At 48.7% G+C, this 14,916-nt stretch overlaps 2 protein-coding genes across 6 annotated transcripts in view; one reads left to right on the top strand and one right to left on the bottom strand.

Moving 5' to 3' along the window:
* The window catches only part of LOC139061338 (uncharacterized), a 116,691-nt gene extending 103,022 nt beyond the window's left edge, over window positions 1-13,669 (top strand). For 4 of the 5 annotated variants that reach the window (XM_070541244.1, XM_070541245.1, XM_070541242.1 and 1 more), the window contains 2 exons: window positions 10,038-10,160; window positions 13,314-13,669. In XM_070541244.1, coding sequence (XP_070397345.1) covers window positions 10,038-10,160; window positions 13,314-13,505 — 315 coding nt within the window. In that variant the 3' untranslated portion in view covers window positions 13,506-13,669. The remainder of the gene's footprint in view (window positions 1-10,037; window positions 10,161-13,313) is intronic. The other variant, XM_070541246.1, reaches the window with a different exon arrangement.
* LOC139061343 (uncharacterized) overlaps window positions 1-14,916 on the bottom strand; it is an 88,065-nt gene that overhangs the window by 55,134 nt on the left and 18,015 nt on the right. The gene's annotated exons all lie outside the window — the stretch shown is intronic.

Raw genomic sequence — 14,916 nt, 5'->3', positions numbered from 1 at the left:
CTTGCCATCTTCTCGGCTCTCTTTATCAGCTTGAGCTGGTCGTCGAGGGCCGAGGTGTACAGCCGTGCCTCCCATTGCTCCCTCGTGGTGTTCGTGTCTAGGTGTTCTATGTTTTGTAGTGTGCACTCCCACGTAATGTGGTATAGGGTTGGCGTGGCCCCACACCATGGGCATTCGTCCCTGTAGGCTGTGGGGTGTATCCAATGTAATATGTGTAGGTTCGTGTAAGTGCCTGTCTGGAGCCTACACCAGGCAGCGGCACCTTCTGTCTTTAGATTTCGATGGGGTGGTGGATATCGCAAGCGACGCCCTCTGTGGTAGTTAACGATGGCTGAATACTCGAGGTCGACAGGGTCCGGGTCTTCTGCAGCCGGCGTGATGAGTGCTCGGTTATGTACGAATCCTCGAGCTGCTCTGTCGGCCTGCAGGTTGCCCGTGATGCCAGTGTGGCCTGGTATCCAGATGATGGTTTGGGTGGTGAAGTCCTCAGGGTCCTCCTTGAGTATTCGGGCGAGGATTTGTGCAGCAGGTCTTCCAATTCTTCCCTGTAGGAAGTTGCGGCAGGCCTGCTGGGAATCCGTGAGGATCGTCAGTGATTGGTTTGCGTGTAGGCCCTCGCGGATGGCTAACGCGATGGCCATCTCTTCGGCTTCCGTGATCGTGCAGGGGCGGGTCGATGCAGCGGAGGTAACGTGGCCTCGGTGGTCGTATGCCACTGCCACTGCGCCCTTGTTGTTCGTCCCATACATGGCGGCGTCCGTAAAACGGGCCGTGGTATTGAACCTGAACGCTTTCTCCATGTACTGGGCCCTTGCTCTCCTCCTGCCGGAGTGTAGGTTAGGGTCCATATTGTGTGGTATCGGGGCAACGTGAAACCTGTCCTGGACGTGACGAGGTATTAAGCAGGTTTCTTGGGTTCGTGTTGTTATTGCTTGGAACCCCAAGGTTTGTAGGCCCTGCCGGCCCGTGTGAGTCCGCGCAAGTCACTGTTGTTGCGAGACGTAATGGGCTTCTGTCAGTTCGCTGAGAGTGTTGTGCAACCCTAGCGCCAATAATTTTTCAGTCGATGTACTCATCGGCAGGCGGAGAGCGGTCTTGAACGCCATCCTCAAAAGTGTGTCGGCCTGCTTCGCCTCGGACTGTGTGAGGTGGTAGTAAGGCAGGCTGTATGTGATTCTGCTCCCCACCAGACCACTGACCGGTCGGAGGGTGTCCCTTTCCTTCATTCCTCTGTTCTTGGATGTTACGCGGGAGATCATGCGTGATATCGCCTTGACACTGGTTTAGAGGAGTGTAAGGGTGTGTGTAGCGCGCTGGTTGGACTGCAACCACATGCCCAGCACCCTCAGCAACGGCTTCTCTGGGATGAGGCCCCCGTTGAGGCGTACCTCGAGTCTTCTTGTTGGGTCTGTGGGGACTGCGTGGTTACCCCGGCCTCGCCAGACCGTAGGAGCTCAGATTTTTCGGGCGAGCATTGTAGTCCCCGTTGGCTGACGTATTCTTGGATTATATTTGCTGCTGTTTGCAGGCGTTCTTCTTTTTCAGCGAGATACCCTGTTGTGGTCCAGAGTGTTATATCGTATGCGTAGATTGCATGCCGAAGACCTGCTACGTCCTGCAGTTTGCTTGCGAGGCCGATCATGGCGACGTTGAACAGCGTGGGAGAGATGACGGCACCTTGTGGTGTTCCCTTGTTGGGAGGGTGGTACACTGAAGTCTGGATCTCTCCCATCTTCAGCTCCGCCATGCGGTGGCTCAGGAAGCTCTGAACATACTTGTACGTTCGCACGCCGCAGTTGGTGTTGGCCAGTCCTTCTAGGATTCCTTGGTGGCTGACGTTGTCGAAAGCCCCTTTGATGTCGATTGCTAGGAGGACGTGTTCGCCGTAGCGAGAAACGTTGCTGAGGACTTCTTCCTTGATTTTGAGTAGCACATCTTGTGTGGACAGGCCTGCGCGGAAACCGAACATGGTGTCCGGCAGGTGTTTGTTATCTTCCAAGTGTCTCTGTAGTCTCGTGTTTATAATTTTTTCGTACACCTTGCCGAGGCAGGACGTGAGCGATATGGGTCTGAGGTTTTCAATTGCCAATTTCTTGCCCGGTTTGGGGATCATGATTATTCGTACGTGTTTCCACATCGCCGGTACCGTACCTTGTTCCCAGTGTTTGTTGAGAAAGGCCGTGAGCGCGGAGATAGACTTGTCGCTCAGGTTTCTGATCATTGAATTTGTGATCTGGTCCGTGCCCGCCGCTGTGTTACGAGTGGTGGCTGCGATGACCGCTCTCATTTCATTTTCGGTGATAGGTTCGTCCATCAGCGGGTTGGGTTGTCCTGTGTAGGGTGTTCTACATGGTTGTGTGGGAGAGGGATCTCCATAGAACTTGGTCTTGATGGCATCGATGAGGTCTTGTTGGCTGCCTGGGTAGGTGTGTAGTAACCGTTCCAGAGCCCTGTGTCCTTCTCCTTTGGTTTTGGTGGGGTCCAGGATGGCTTTGAGGATGTGCCACTTCTTGGCCGTGTCCAGCGTGCCACCGAAGGAGTCACAGAATCTACACCAGTTCGCGGAAGCGAGTTGCATGGCATATTCCTCTGCTTCCACTGTTATTTGTGCTATGCGCGTCTTCAGTTTCCTGTTATATTTCTGTTTTTTCCAGCCGCGGGTAAGGCCCCGTATCGCATCCCGCAGGTGTAGTAAGTGGGGATCCACCTCTGGGGTCTCTTCCGTTCTGGCGATTTCCTTTGCGTGACGTTGTTTATGTCGACGGAGGTTGTCGCACCAATCTTCCAGATTCGTGATTGTGTCGGCGTCCTGTTCTTGGGCTTCCCTGATTTTTCGCCAGTCAGTGAGTTTAGCTGTGCCGATCTGCCTGCGTAGGCGTCTAGTCTGTAGTGTTATGTTTAATATGAAGTGATCGCTGCCTAGGTTTTCGAGTGTGTTGAGCCATTCGGCTCGCGTGGTTTGAGTGATGAAAGCGAGGTCGGGAGTGGTGTCGCGTGTGGCGCTGTTCCCTTCCCTCGTCGGTATGTTCGGGTCTGTGATGAGTGTGAGATGACACTGTTCAATTAGTGTTTGTAGCTGGAGACCCTTCCAATCCTGCCTCTGGTACCCCCACAGGGTGTTCTGAGAGTTGAAGTCACCCATGATTACCAGGGGACTGTCTTTAGCGAGGCGGAGGGTGTCCCCAAAGAGTTTTCCTTTGTTTGCCCGCCTTTGGCTAGGGGGGCAATAAATGTTGAGTACGAAGGCGCTCTGTTTCTGGTTGCCTTTGTATATTATTTCGAGAAGTACATGTAGTACGTCCACGTCGTCTATGGGTCTGTTTTGTATGGTTGTGATGTTTCTGTCTACTAGTGTGGCTACCTTCCACTTGTCGTCTTGACTTGTGTGGTATTCTTCGTAGCCATGTAGTGTTGGTCGGGTACCGGGCTCTTCTAGGGCTATGACCTCTGGTGGTTTTGAGAAATGAGCGATCAATTGTGCCAGCAGCCCTTTCTTCCTGCGGTACCCACGGCAGTTCCATTGCCAAAATTCTAAGTTTTCTTTGACTTGCCTGTATGGTCTAGGCATTGTTGGACGTTGTGGTCGGTGATGTTACGGTTTGGTTTGGTGCTGCTACAGGTGTGGCCTTGTATAGGTTCTGTCGTAGTGTCTTTCGTAGTTTTATGGAGTGAAGCTGGTTCTTAAGCTTGCTGTCTACAGTGGCTGCCATATGTTTTATTGCTGCATCTGTCCGCTGTATTGCACTCTGTGTTATTTGTTCCAACTGGGCGCGTGTAGCGTCCATAAAGGCTTGCATCTGGGTGCGGATGGCATCGACATGGGTTTGTAGGTCAATGATGTCCTTGTGTGGAGCCGCCTCTTGTAGTATTTGTGTGACCTGTGTCACTTGTTGTTTGAGTTGCCTGTTTTCTTGTGTGAGTGTCTGTATCTGTGCGCGCATGGTGGCGAGTTCCTGTTCCAATTTCAGCGATGGTGGCGTCTGTGGTTTTTTATACGAGGGGGAGTCTACTGCCGCCCCGCTTACCTCGTGTTCTTTGGTGGTAGTCCTCTTGACTGAGGCTCCCTTGGTCTTTCGGTGGTGTTGCTGGGGCCCCTTGTCTTTGAGTACCGCGATGGCTCGTGCTACCTGCTGTCCTTGCTTGGGCGTCGACCGAGATTGCCGTCTGGGCGACCGAAAGTGAGACCCTGGGCGAGAGCAGGAGCGGGACCTGGACCTCGGGTTGGAACCGGACCGGGATCTGTAGATGCTCGGAGACTCCGAGTAGTCGAAGTCGGAGCCTTCCCGCTCGGAGCTGAACTATCGCGGGCGAAGGTCAGCCGCCTTGGTCGAGTGAGTGACCGGGCGGGGCTGTCGTTGGGTTTTGGGTGTGGTGGTGGAGGCAGGCTTCCATCTGGGTGGAATGCATTTGAGCTTGTTGTTGCGCTCTGTTGCGGCGGTGAGATGGGCCCCTCCGCACAGGGCGCACTTCGGAACACAAGTGTGACCGGCGTCAGGGTTAATGTAGTTAATGTAATTAATGTAGTTGCAAACGTTGCACGCAGGAACCGTTGGGTTGGGGCAGACGTCTGGTCGGTGTCCGGTGATTCTACAGATGCAGCAGAACTGCCTTGTCGGCTGGTAGTCTCGGCAGGGCATCTTCCCTCCATAGTAGTACACAAATCTAGTCACCTGTGGTCCCTCGAAGTGGAATAGGGCTGTCTGGGATTTTCCGAGCATACGGGCCCGCACGATGCGGACTCCATGTGTGCGGACACGAAGATTCGCCATAAGCTCTTCTTTGCCGGTGCCTGCGTCGATGCCGTGTACGACACCTTTAAGCAGGCCCTCGGGTGTTGATAGGTACACCTTCACGGGGTGTGATCGTCCGTGAAAGGTGAGGCTTATAATTTGCATGAATGTGGCCGCCGTGGCCTCGTGAGGTGTGCTCACGATGATGGTGTTCGAGCCGTGTCGCAGGCGGATGATGAAGTCGTCCCCCTTGCAGGTCGGCGCACCTCCGGTGGCTTGGACGATCGCCTTGGCCACTTGGTGGGTCTGTAGTTCGAACGATGAGGCCCGGGGCAGGACGTATAATGATTTTCATGTCAGTGCGCGGGAGTGGAGGCGCGCGTCGGCGAGGCCTGCTACTTGCAGCCGCGTCTTCAGAAATAGGTGTTCCGGCTCCGCGCTCTTCGCAGGTAGCTTGCGACGTGGCTTTCGCGGCGGCAGCTGGCACCTGGGTTAGTGCTAGCCCTAACGGTGTGGTTTTCGATGGCGTGGTTTGCCCGACTGGATCTTGCTCACTAGTGGATTGTTGTTTTTGCAGGCGGCGTTTCCGATGAAGGGAAACGACCATTTCCCACTGGGATTCTTGATTGTGGAGCTGCTCCGAGAGGACGGGAGACGTCCCGGGCAAGGCCTCATCAGGCAGGGGTCTCGGGTGACTCTCGGATACAACTTCCATGGTTTCGGTGTCGGTGGTTGGTGGGCAATGGTGCCTGGGTTCCCCGCGATCGTAGCGTTCCGGACTGGGTCGTCCCCACAGCTCACCTAGACACTGTGGCTGCTTGCGGGTCTCCGAGCTCCCACGCGCCAGCGTTCGGCGTTAGGGCTAACCCTACCGTCGGCGTGGCCGAACGAATAGGGCTCTCGTTGGTCTTAAAAGTGCGGCTCATCGAAGTTCGGTTCCGTTGATCCCCTTGATGTTGCTTCCGCCAATGTCATGCAGCCACTGCTTCCTACGCAAACCGTTACGCTTTCGTTGTGGTATCATAAAAACGGCATAACCATCTTCAGGTTTCTTGCTGCAGTTATATGCGCAACAGCCCGGCATAGCGCTGGCACATAGACCAGAAACACTGCGCACAACGTTCGCTACGCCGAGCTAAAGCACCGAGCCAGCCGTACTCAGGAGGAAAATGGCGCGAACGAAAAAGAAAAACACAAGCAAAACTCAAGATCCGCGCGTTTCCAAGGGCAACGGAAGGGAGACCAATCGCCGTGCAGAAAAACGGGGGCAAAACTGGTTGCCGCGGGGGGGACACGCAAGGGGCGAGGAGGAGGCGAGGAGGTCGCGCGGCGGCGGCAGAGTTCAAAGAGTGGCGGTACTTTCATATTATCAAGGGCCTATAGGCGAGCCTAGCTCTATAAGAAAATAATTACTATCGAATGGGTAAATCATCATCATCGCCTCGTTGAGAGCGGGAAGGGAGTGCTCTGTGACAGTATCACGTGCCTGGATCTGTGCATTAAACGGCCAACTCAAAACTGCCTGAATACGACACTGATGTTATCAATGGACGTATGTTAAAAGCTTTTTGAGAGTATAATCCTTTGTGGGTCTGTACTGAAAAGATATAAGTGCAAAGGTGTGTACCGGAGTGCAGTGCAATATTGGGACTGTTAGGGCGAATTTCCGAAATTAAGCTTCAGTAATTCGTGGAGGCTCAGCCCACGTTTCACCATTCAACAATGCGCCACAACAAATCTCTAAAATGTGAAACTAGAACGTTCTGTAGTTCGAATACGCTATGACTTCTCAAATACTTCGCGGCGATGCGAGTTTAAATGCAGTGTTACATAGCTTTTTGTGAAAGTAATTATAGCTGTCATTACCGTAATTAACTGTATGTAAGTAAGTAAGTAAGCGTAACCGTAACCGTTAAGTAACCGTAAGTAATTAACTGTATCACCGCTGAATATTTCAGAGAGCGAGTGCGTAAAGCGCTGGCTCTCTTGATGTGACTAGTTATCGTGCTGTTTCTAGATGTGATGCAGATATTTAAAATATATGTCACATCAGAAAGGAACACCGAAAGAGGGCAGCGGGTGAGTGGCATGTGAGACCTCAGGCGAAAAATAAAAGGGGAGGAAATACAACGTTCCAAGCATTCACAAAATTTAAAAGGAATGCATTAAATATGGAGATTTCTTTGTATTTTACAATACCTACTTGAAAGTTCATAGTGCGAAACGGCTGGAACTACTTTGTGAATTTACAAAATACTATGAAAATGTGCGCTATTGACCCTCTTCGCGGCGACCCCGTGGCTGCTGCCACGTTTGATCACGTGGTTACGCGTCCATTTCTTGCGCCAACTGCCTCCGTTGCCTCCGCGTTTAGAATGGGTGTGTATGACGCAGATCTGGCCTAGCAAACCCTTTGTTTCAGGAGATATCATAGACGGTGACTGGATGGACGACACGGAGCTTTGGCCACAGCTTCAGAGAACATGCAAAATTTGGACGCTGATCAAAATATATGCCCAAACAGCGCGAGCAGCGTATATGGTGCTTGTTTTAAAAGCGAGGCTAAATATGTATTCCGAGCTATCCAAACTTTTCACTTATGAATTGAAACAGCATGTTTTGCCCTTCGTTCTTTATTTGGCGCATATTTTGAAGCAGTATGCTTGTAACATTTCTGACGCAGTACATTTCCTTGTTACGGTCGTTATCTGATTATTTTGGCCTAATCGCTCGGGGGAGTGCTCAGTTCTGATATACAGCGTGTTTCAGCGAACACTTTCAAAAATCTTTAAAGGTTGCCTGTGGCAGATATCACAATTCTGGTTCATGAGCTGGTCTACTTGAAACGGCGTACAATACTTCCACAAAAAATAGAGATGCAAAATCGACTAATTTATAAAAAATCACTAATTAAGTTTTAACTAATAACATTATGGCCCATATTGCAATTTACAAATTCTAGCCGTGGAGTTCGCAAGGGGGATCCACTTGGAACGAATTCTCAAGATTACACCAGTTTTGAGATACAACTTCCCGAACTTTGCGGAGAAATGCATTGGCGTCGCAGTTAATTTCTTAACAAAACGTCGTTTCATGCACCGAAGCACACAAGTAACTGGAACGCCAATGCATTTCTCCGCAAAGTTCGCGAATTTATATCTCGAAACTGGTGTCGTCCGGAGAATTTGTTCCAACTGGATCCGCCTTGCGCAGTCCACTGCTATATATAGAATTTGTAAATTGTAATATGGGCCATACGATAATTAGTTATAAAGTTAATTAGTGCATTCTTGTTAATTAGTCGATATTGCATTTCAATTTTTTGTGTAAGTAGTCTCCGCCGCTTCGAGTAGACCGGCTAATAAACTAGAATCGAGCTATCTGCCACAGGCAACCTTTAAAAAATTTGAGTGTTGGCTGAAACACCCTGTATTTGTTCTTGCCGCGCACAAGGCTTGAAACAGCCGTTTTGTACATTTTAGTACCTTGTGGCAAGGATGTATTATCGCTAGTAACTCGCTTACTCTTGTGGACCATCACGAAACATTCAGCTTGGACCATTCGTGCGCTATTGGTGTAGTCCGTCGTTTGTCGTGCGCATATAGGGCGCGTATATTTATGTGTGCGTCCATTCACTTACTGACACGTTGGCGACAAAGTGTGCGTAAGATTCCGTGCACGCTGGGGCAGACGTGCATAGATACTGTGCGCGAAACGTACTATGACAGAAAGTGGCGCTACTCCCTTTGTCATTGTTTAAGGAGCGGAACTCACTCTTGCCGACGTTGTGGGACTGAAGCACTTTCTTCAAAGGTTAGGGACACTAGAGCTGTGCACGGGCCGCAAACGCTTCCCTTCTTAGCTTTTTTACTGGGAGGCGCCTGCAAGCGGCGGCTTTTCCAAAGCGTCGGTACTTGGTAGAACCGAAAACGCATTCCCAGCCTCCGCTATCCTTCGTTTGCCTTTTGTTGGCGTTTGTACTTTTCTCCCGCCCTGTAGATCCAATTTTTGATGAATAAATACATTGCACTTCCTGCTGTATCTACATGCGAGACGACAAGCCTACTTTCCCATAAGGTACGCAGTCGAGATCGGGGAGCCCGACCGGTCCGTCCGAGACATAGAAAGCCTGGCCCGAGCCCGGCCCAAGCCCGAGTAAGATAATCTCCAAATGGCCCGAGCCCGGCCCGCGGGCCGGGTCCGGGCTTTCGGGCCGGCCCGAGCCCGTGCGCAGCTCTAAGGGATACAACGCTCGCGGATGGGCACATTTCTGTATCCTCGAAGAAAGCTGTGCATCTCGAAGTGCCGGTAACACGTACGGACAGTTGCCGCAATGGTCCGCGATCTTGGCTACACAGATTCACTCCAATCCTTAATATGCTAGTCACTATTTTTTGGAGCCAACTACTGCACACATCTTCAATCCACGGGATTCAATCCGGCATGATTGGAGCACAGTGCGTTAGCGAAAACTCAGTTGCATTTCCGACAGCTGATCACACAGAACCAAGGTGGAAGCGGTAATGGTTTCGTATTCGTGCGCTCTCGCTGAGGCGACGTGCGACGCGCCGCCAAAAGCGCCATCTGATTTCTCTAGAACAAACTACTCCGTGAAAGGGGTCAATAACACATGTAAGACAATTTGGTCTTAGCGTATGATATCACATAAGAAACATGTGTCCAAACGCTATTGTTGGGTATACATAGTTTACTAAATGTCATATAGTGGTTCTACGCCACTTAGGCGATAGAAGCACCTGAACATCTCGCCATGCGGATGCCTCTTGTATTTTTTTAAAAGGAAGATGGGAGCATAGGCGCATGGTCCCAGTATTTAAGCCAGCTGCTTGACGAGCAAAGTGCTAGGCGGTGTCTGACATAACTGCCCCTGAGCTACGTGGGCGCAGCACTCAAGTCGCCCCATTAGGATGATCTCGTTTCCTTAACAATGTCCAGTTAAATAATTAGTAACGCGGCACTCATTAAAAAATGTGCATTGGTATGTAATTTTCGACGAAACCATTCCCCACCGTCTACATATGACAATTTCACTTGATGGAAAGGCTAACTGAAGCCTTCAGTTGTTCACTTGGTGCACTGCATAAGAGGTCTATCGAAGCATGGCTTTGAAAACTGGTTTACATAACTTGCTTTTTAAATCCCGTGCATACTACATTTTTCGGTGTAGCTAGATGATATTGGTTGAAATCGCATCGAAAGAATAAGTTGAGAGCTTAAGCATAGGCTCAAGGTTGCATGATCAGGTTTGTCTTGGCCCACTTTTATAACCGCCAAAATTGACCGCAGGTGTGCAAAGATTGGAACTACGGGCATGTCCAGAAGAACGAACTGTTCAAGTGCAGGTACAAAGTTGACGAGAAGAAGTTCATGACCTTTGTCTACGACGTGCCCGAGACACTACGGTACAAGGTAATTAGCATCTTCAGCACAAATGAGTCGAGCCAATGAATTCGTTTTCTCCAAGGTCGTTTTAATCCTGAAGCCACTAGAGACTGTTGTGAATGGCCAGTGTTGAGCTGACATAGCGAACATCAGCGAAATCTACAGGAGGATAAAGAAACCCTCGCTGAGACATAAAAAAAATTATGGGGTTTTACGTGCCAAAACCACTTTATGATTATGAGGCACGCCGTAGTGGGAGACTCCGGAAATTTGGTCCTCCTGGGACTCTTTGACGTGCACCTAAATCTAAGTAAACGGGTGTTTTCGCATTTCGCCCCCATCGAAATGCGGCCCCCGTGGCCGGGATTCGATCCCACGATCTCGTGCTTAGCAGTCCAACACCATAGCCACTTAGCATCCACGTCGGGTGTCGCTCAGACATCGCTTAACATTGGCCTGAATAAACGAAACAAGTCATGTGAATAGCGAAATCCTAATTGCATCTTTCAAAAAAATTTAACAGCCGCTTGATGTAGACTATGTGTTCTTTCAGCCGGCACAAATTCTCTAAATTCATAAAAGACTGATGGTATGTGCTCTACGTATCACAGTTTAACCAGGATTTACCAAAATCAAATTTTTATGAATTTCTTGATTTTACGAAAACACGGGGAATGTAGGAGATGGAAATTCAAGACGATGAGCAAAACGTGGACAAGGTGAAAGCAGAAGCCAACGTTTCGACAAGTGGACTTGTCTTCATACGTCGCCTTGGCAACATACGTTGCCTTGGCAACATACGTCGCCTTGGCAACATACGTCGCCTTGAAGAAGACAAGTCCACTTGTCGAAACATTGGCTCCTGCTTTCACCTTGTTCTCGTTTTGCTCATCGTCTTGATTTTACGAAGAAATTCAAATTCCCCAAACTTATTCCATTAGGTGTAATGAAACTACCAATTCCATCTTTTGGTGGAATATTGACCATGCCTCTCGATATTACGAAGCCACACCAAAGAAAAAAAGCGGAAAAGGAAACTAAAAAATGCCACGCAGCAAAAGACACGCTCTTTGGGATCGCGCGGGGGAATTCGCGAATACAAGGCTTGCGCTGACTGACTGCCACGCTATCCCGCCAGGCGTGGACTTCGTCGTCTACGTAAGCAATGACGACAGACATGAATGCAACAGAAAATTGGGATAGCTTGAGACGCTTCTTGCCGACGCAGAGCAAGCGTGAGAGAGAGCGTAGGTTAGGGCGTGTTGGTATTCCAACACCTATTGGTGAGAAGGTGACGACACGAACGCACACGTAGGTCGCGTGCCGACAGCTAGCGAGGTCACGGACACCATCGACCTCCTCCTAGCAATTTGCCGAGGCTGAAGAAATAACAAAACAGACTCTTCGCTTTGGCGACACACGTGAGCGGCGTGGCACTCTCATTGAAAAACCGTAGGCAAGTAAAGATAACCGATTTTTTTTTTCACGAGAAATAAATTAGCCGTCTAACCATGGAGTTTTCGTATCTTTCGATTTTACCGAATTCTCGAGTTTACGGACTTTCCATCACTCCCCGTCGACTACGCAAAATCTGGGCGCGACTGTATATAACTTGTCCAGCTCCACATATTTTTCTTAGTACCAGCAGGAAGATATTCATTAGCGTTACGAATCTAATCTTGTACCGCTATCGTTACATTCCTTTCAAGTTTCGTTGTTACTTTCCGATAACAATTCCACCTACATGGGGCTAGGCTAAGGAAAAAAAAAAAGCTCACAGACGGGGCTTGAATGACCGTTAGATATGCATACGTGGCAGCGGGTCCCGAGCCTACAAGGCTGTACAGTGTGCTTTTCTATGGCAGAAAAAAACAAAACAAATTCACGAGTTGCTACATATACATGAAACAACAGCAGGTTCCTCACTTTGAAAGCAGGATATTATAAAAAAAAACAGAAAAATAGAAAGAATGTATGCTGGCACATCAAATTACTCAACCTCTCCAAACGTGAGGTTAGTTATAACGGAGAATGTGTTGTCTGTGTCCACACGTGTTCTAAATTTTATTTACAATCAAACTAAGTCCGTCCCATCACTTTCTTATTACGTCAATTCTATGAAAACTACTATATCAACTGTCTATGAATTTGCTGCCTTACTTGCTAAATAAAGTATTCCTTATATGTCCATAGCTTATCAGAAGTGTACGTGGAAAGAAAATAATTCGTAATGCATTGGTACACGATCGCATGTACATCTGAAGCTGCTGCGTTGGGGCGCTTCCCTATATGGAATCTAATTTATTGGGTGTTGAGAGAGTGGAAGGTCATATGAGATAAAGCATTGCCGAAACGAAGTCGTCATTGATTATTCACTGCGCTTTGTCTTCCTTGCGTCAACTCCGTTATGCGTATGCCTGAAGTCTTTTTTCAGTACGTACGGCGTGCGTATATTTTGCAAGTCTGTGTTGCTGTTGAATATTAATTTATTAACTACACGACGCTGGCTGCGTCGTTGCCCTGTTCGAAGACATTTGCGCACCCGGTTAACGATGTGGGTCCGTTTTTACAAAAAAGCTCCTGCGCTACACTCTTAGACAAGTTTTTTGTCCCTTTTTTAGACCCTTTTTTAGACCCTTTTTTAGACCCTTTTTTTTCACTCAACAATAATTATCTGCCTTGCTTGTGTTTCCTTTCTTGAAAACGTACGTTTCCTGTCGAAAATGCTTTCTCGTACTGATAACGTGCATGCCGTTTGTGAGTTGGAAGTACCGGGCTCGCAGCGTTAAGGAAAGTAAATGCGGACAAGACAGACGACGATTATCGTTGTGTGGCAAGATACGAGCCAAAGGGTGCAATATTGTTTAAGAGTGTAGAATTGTCAGTAAAAGCACGTAGGAACCAATCCTGATGTTGTACGTGCGTATTATTTGCAAAGGCCGCCGGCCATTAGAAAATGATACTTATGAACTAAAGGCCTTGTTAATTTGTCCCTTGGTTTCTTTATGCCTTCATTCAAGTTCTGGCTCGTTTCTAAATTTTACAAGTTTCCATTAATCTTCAGTTAGACACCGATTATCAGACAATTTACTCATAAGCGCCTGTCAATATGCATATGTACCTTGCAATTGTTATGTCAAGTCTTATGTGTTTTTACTTCCTTCTGTTTTATTTCTAAAGCTCTGCCTTAGCCGGAAGAACGCAACCACACTGAAGTACGGATTCACGGCGGTGGGACTTGAGTTTTCGGATTACGATGGCTACTGTGGAATGGGAACGTTTCCATTGCTGACCACAGTGAAGAGGACACTCGAGTTCTTCAAGCAAAAGTACGAGTCCCCGGACGCCTACCAGGACTGTCTGTCAGCGTAGCGCGCTGCTGTTATTGGCACCGGAATACAAGATGTGTTACACGAGTCTGTTACGTTTCTGATGTTAAGAGTAAGATTAACTTCTTAGCCGCTGCTATTTCTGCATTTTTCGCGAATTGCTGGGTGGGGAGATATTAGTGTGGCCGATCCCATAGAGTTTCCTACAAAAATTACTAGAGGGAACTCTGGCGCTGCAGTCGTTGTCCTACCATGGGAATGATGGGAAGTACATGGATTTGTCTGATCTTCGTGCTTGTGGATTCAGACGTTCTTGTGGCTTTGTATATTCGCTATATAAATGTTATTGTCGTATATTTCAGCGCAACCTGTATATAGACCGTTTCACCGGGCGAGGAGGATAGGGCGCGCGGAGAGCCTTCCCTCCTCTTTGGCTAGGGCGATCCGGCGCGGCGCTGCTTGAAAGTATTTCTGTCGCGTGCTGCGGAACGATTTCGAGATGTTTTAGATCTTACGTTGTGAAATTTACGCCATGTTCGTTCATATAAGATCGTCAAGGAAGCCTTTCAGTGCATCAGTAACTATACTGTAAGCAGAAATACGTCTTGGGGGCACGAAAACGTGACGCGCATAATCAGCCGCGGTGTACACGCATTATCAGTGGCGGTGCGTGTATGTGTTGTTTACTATTTTGCTTATATCGATTTTAATTCAACAAAGAAAACCGGCGTCTCTGTATTACCAGTATTAAATGGTAAATCAGCTCATGGTCTGATCGCTTGGCGTAGGGAGCAAAACATAAAACATAAGAGCGCATGCTCGTGCACGGCCAACCTAAGGCAACCACGAAACGTCTGAGCGGCAGGCGCTATCAAATATTTGTGATACACCGGCGTCGTTCTCGCGCATTTAAAGTCTAGTAGGCTTCAAATAACCACATGTCTACGCTAGCCTTCCTGCATCAGGCCGACGGCTCTGCTCAACACAGCGATCACTGCGGTTGATGAACCAGCACGATACATACGTAAGCTGTGCGCTTCGGCATTGTCTTTTTGGCCTGCATACAGCCATAACATATGAGAGGGATCGCATAAAAAGAATGCGATGTCAACATTTCCGTAATACGTGTGAGTGTGTCGTAGAGAACGGAGCGAACACAACCGAAAAAAAAATTCGGTTATCATCCTCTTTTTCGAAGAAGCAAGAGAAAACGGGCTAAGGCCGCGACAGGACCTCGCATACTCACTCCGCACAACGTTTATAAATATGTAACCACTGATGCCGTATGCTTGGACCATGCGGAATATAGAACAAAGATATATGTAATCCAGCACCTACCACTGCTTAGGACGCTCGCGCAATTCGTAAACAGTCCCTTTGCTGGAGAAGCTTAATTCAGACAGTAAGGTATGTTGCTATTACTTGCCAAAACTATTTTATTCAGGGGCGGAAAC

This window comes from Dermacentor albipictus, chromosome 6 (genome assembly GCF_038994185.2).
Source record: "Dermacentor albipictus isolate Rhodes 1998 colony chromosome 6, USDA_Dalb.pri_finalv2, whole genome shotgun sequence".
NCBI lineage: Eukaryota > Metazoa > Arthropoda > Arachnida > Ixodida > Ixodidae > Dermacentor > Dermacentor albipictus.
The sequence above is the reverse complement of the archived record's forward strand: the minus strand, read 5'-3'. Positions and strand labels throughout refer to the sequence as shown.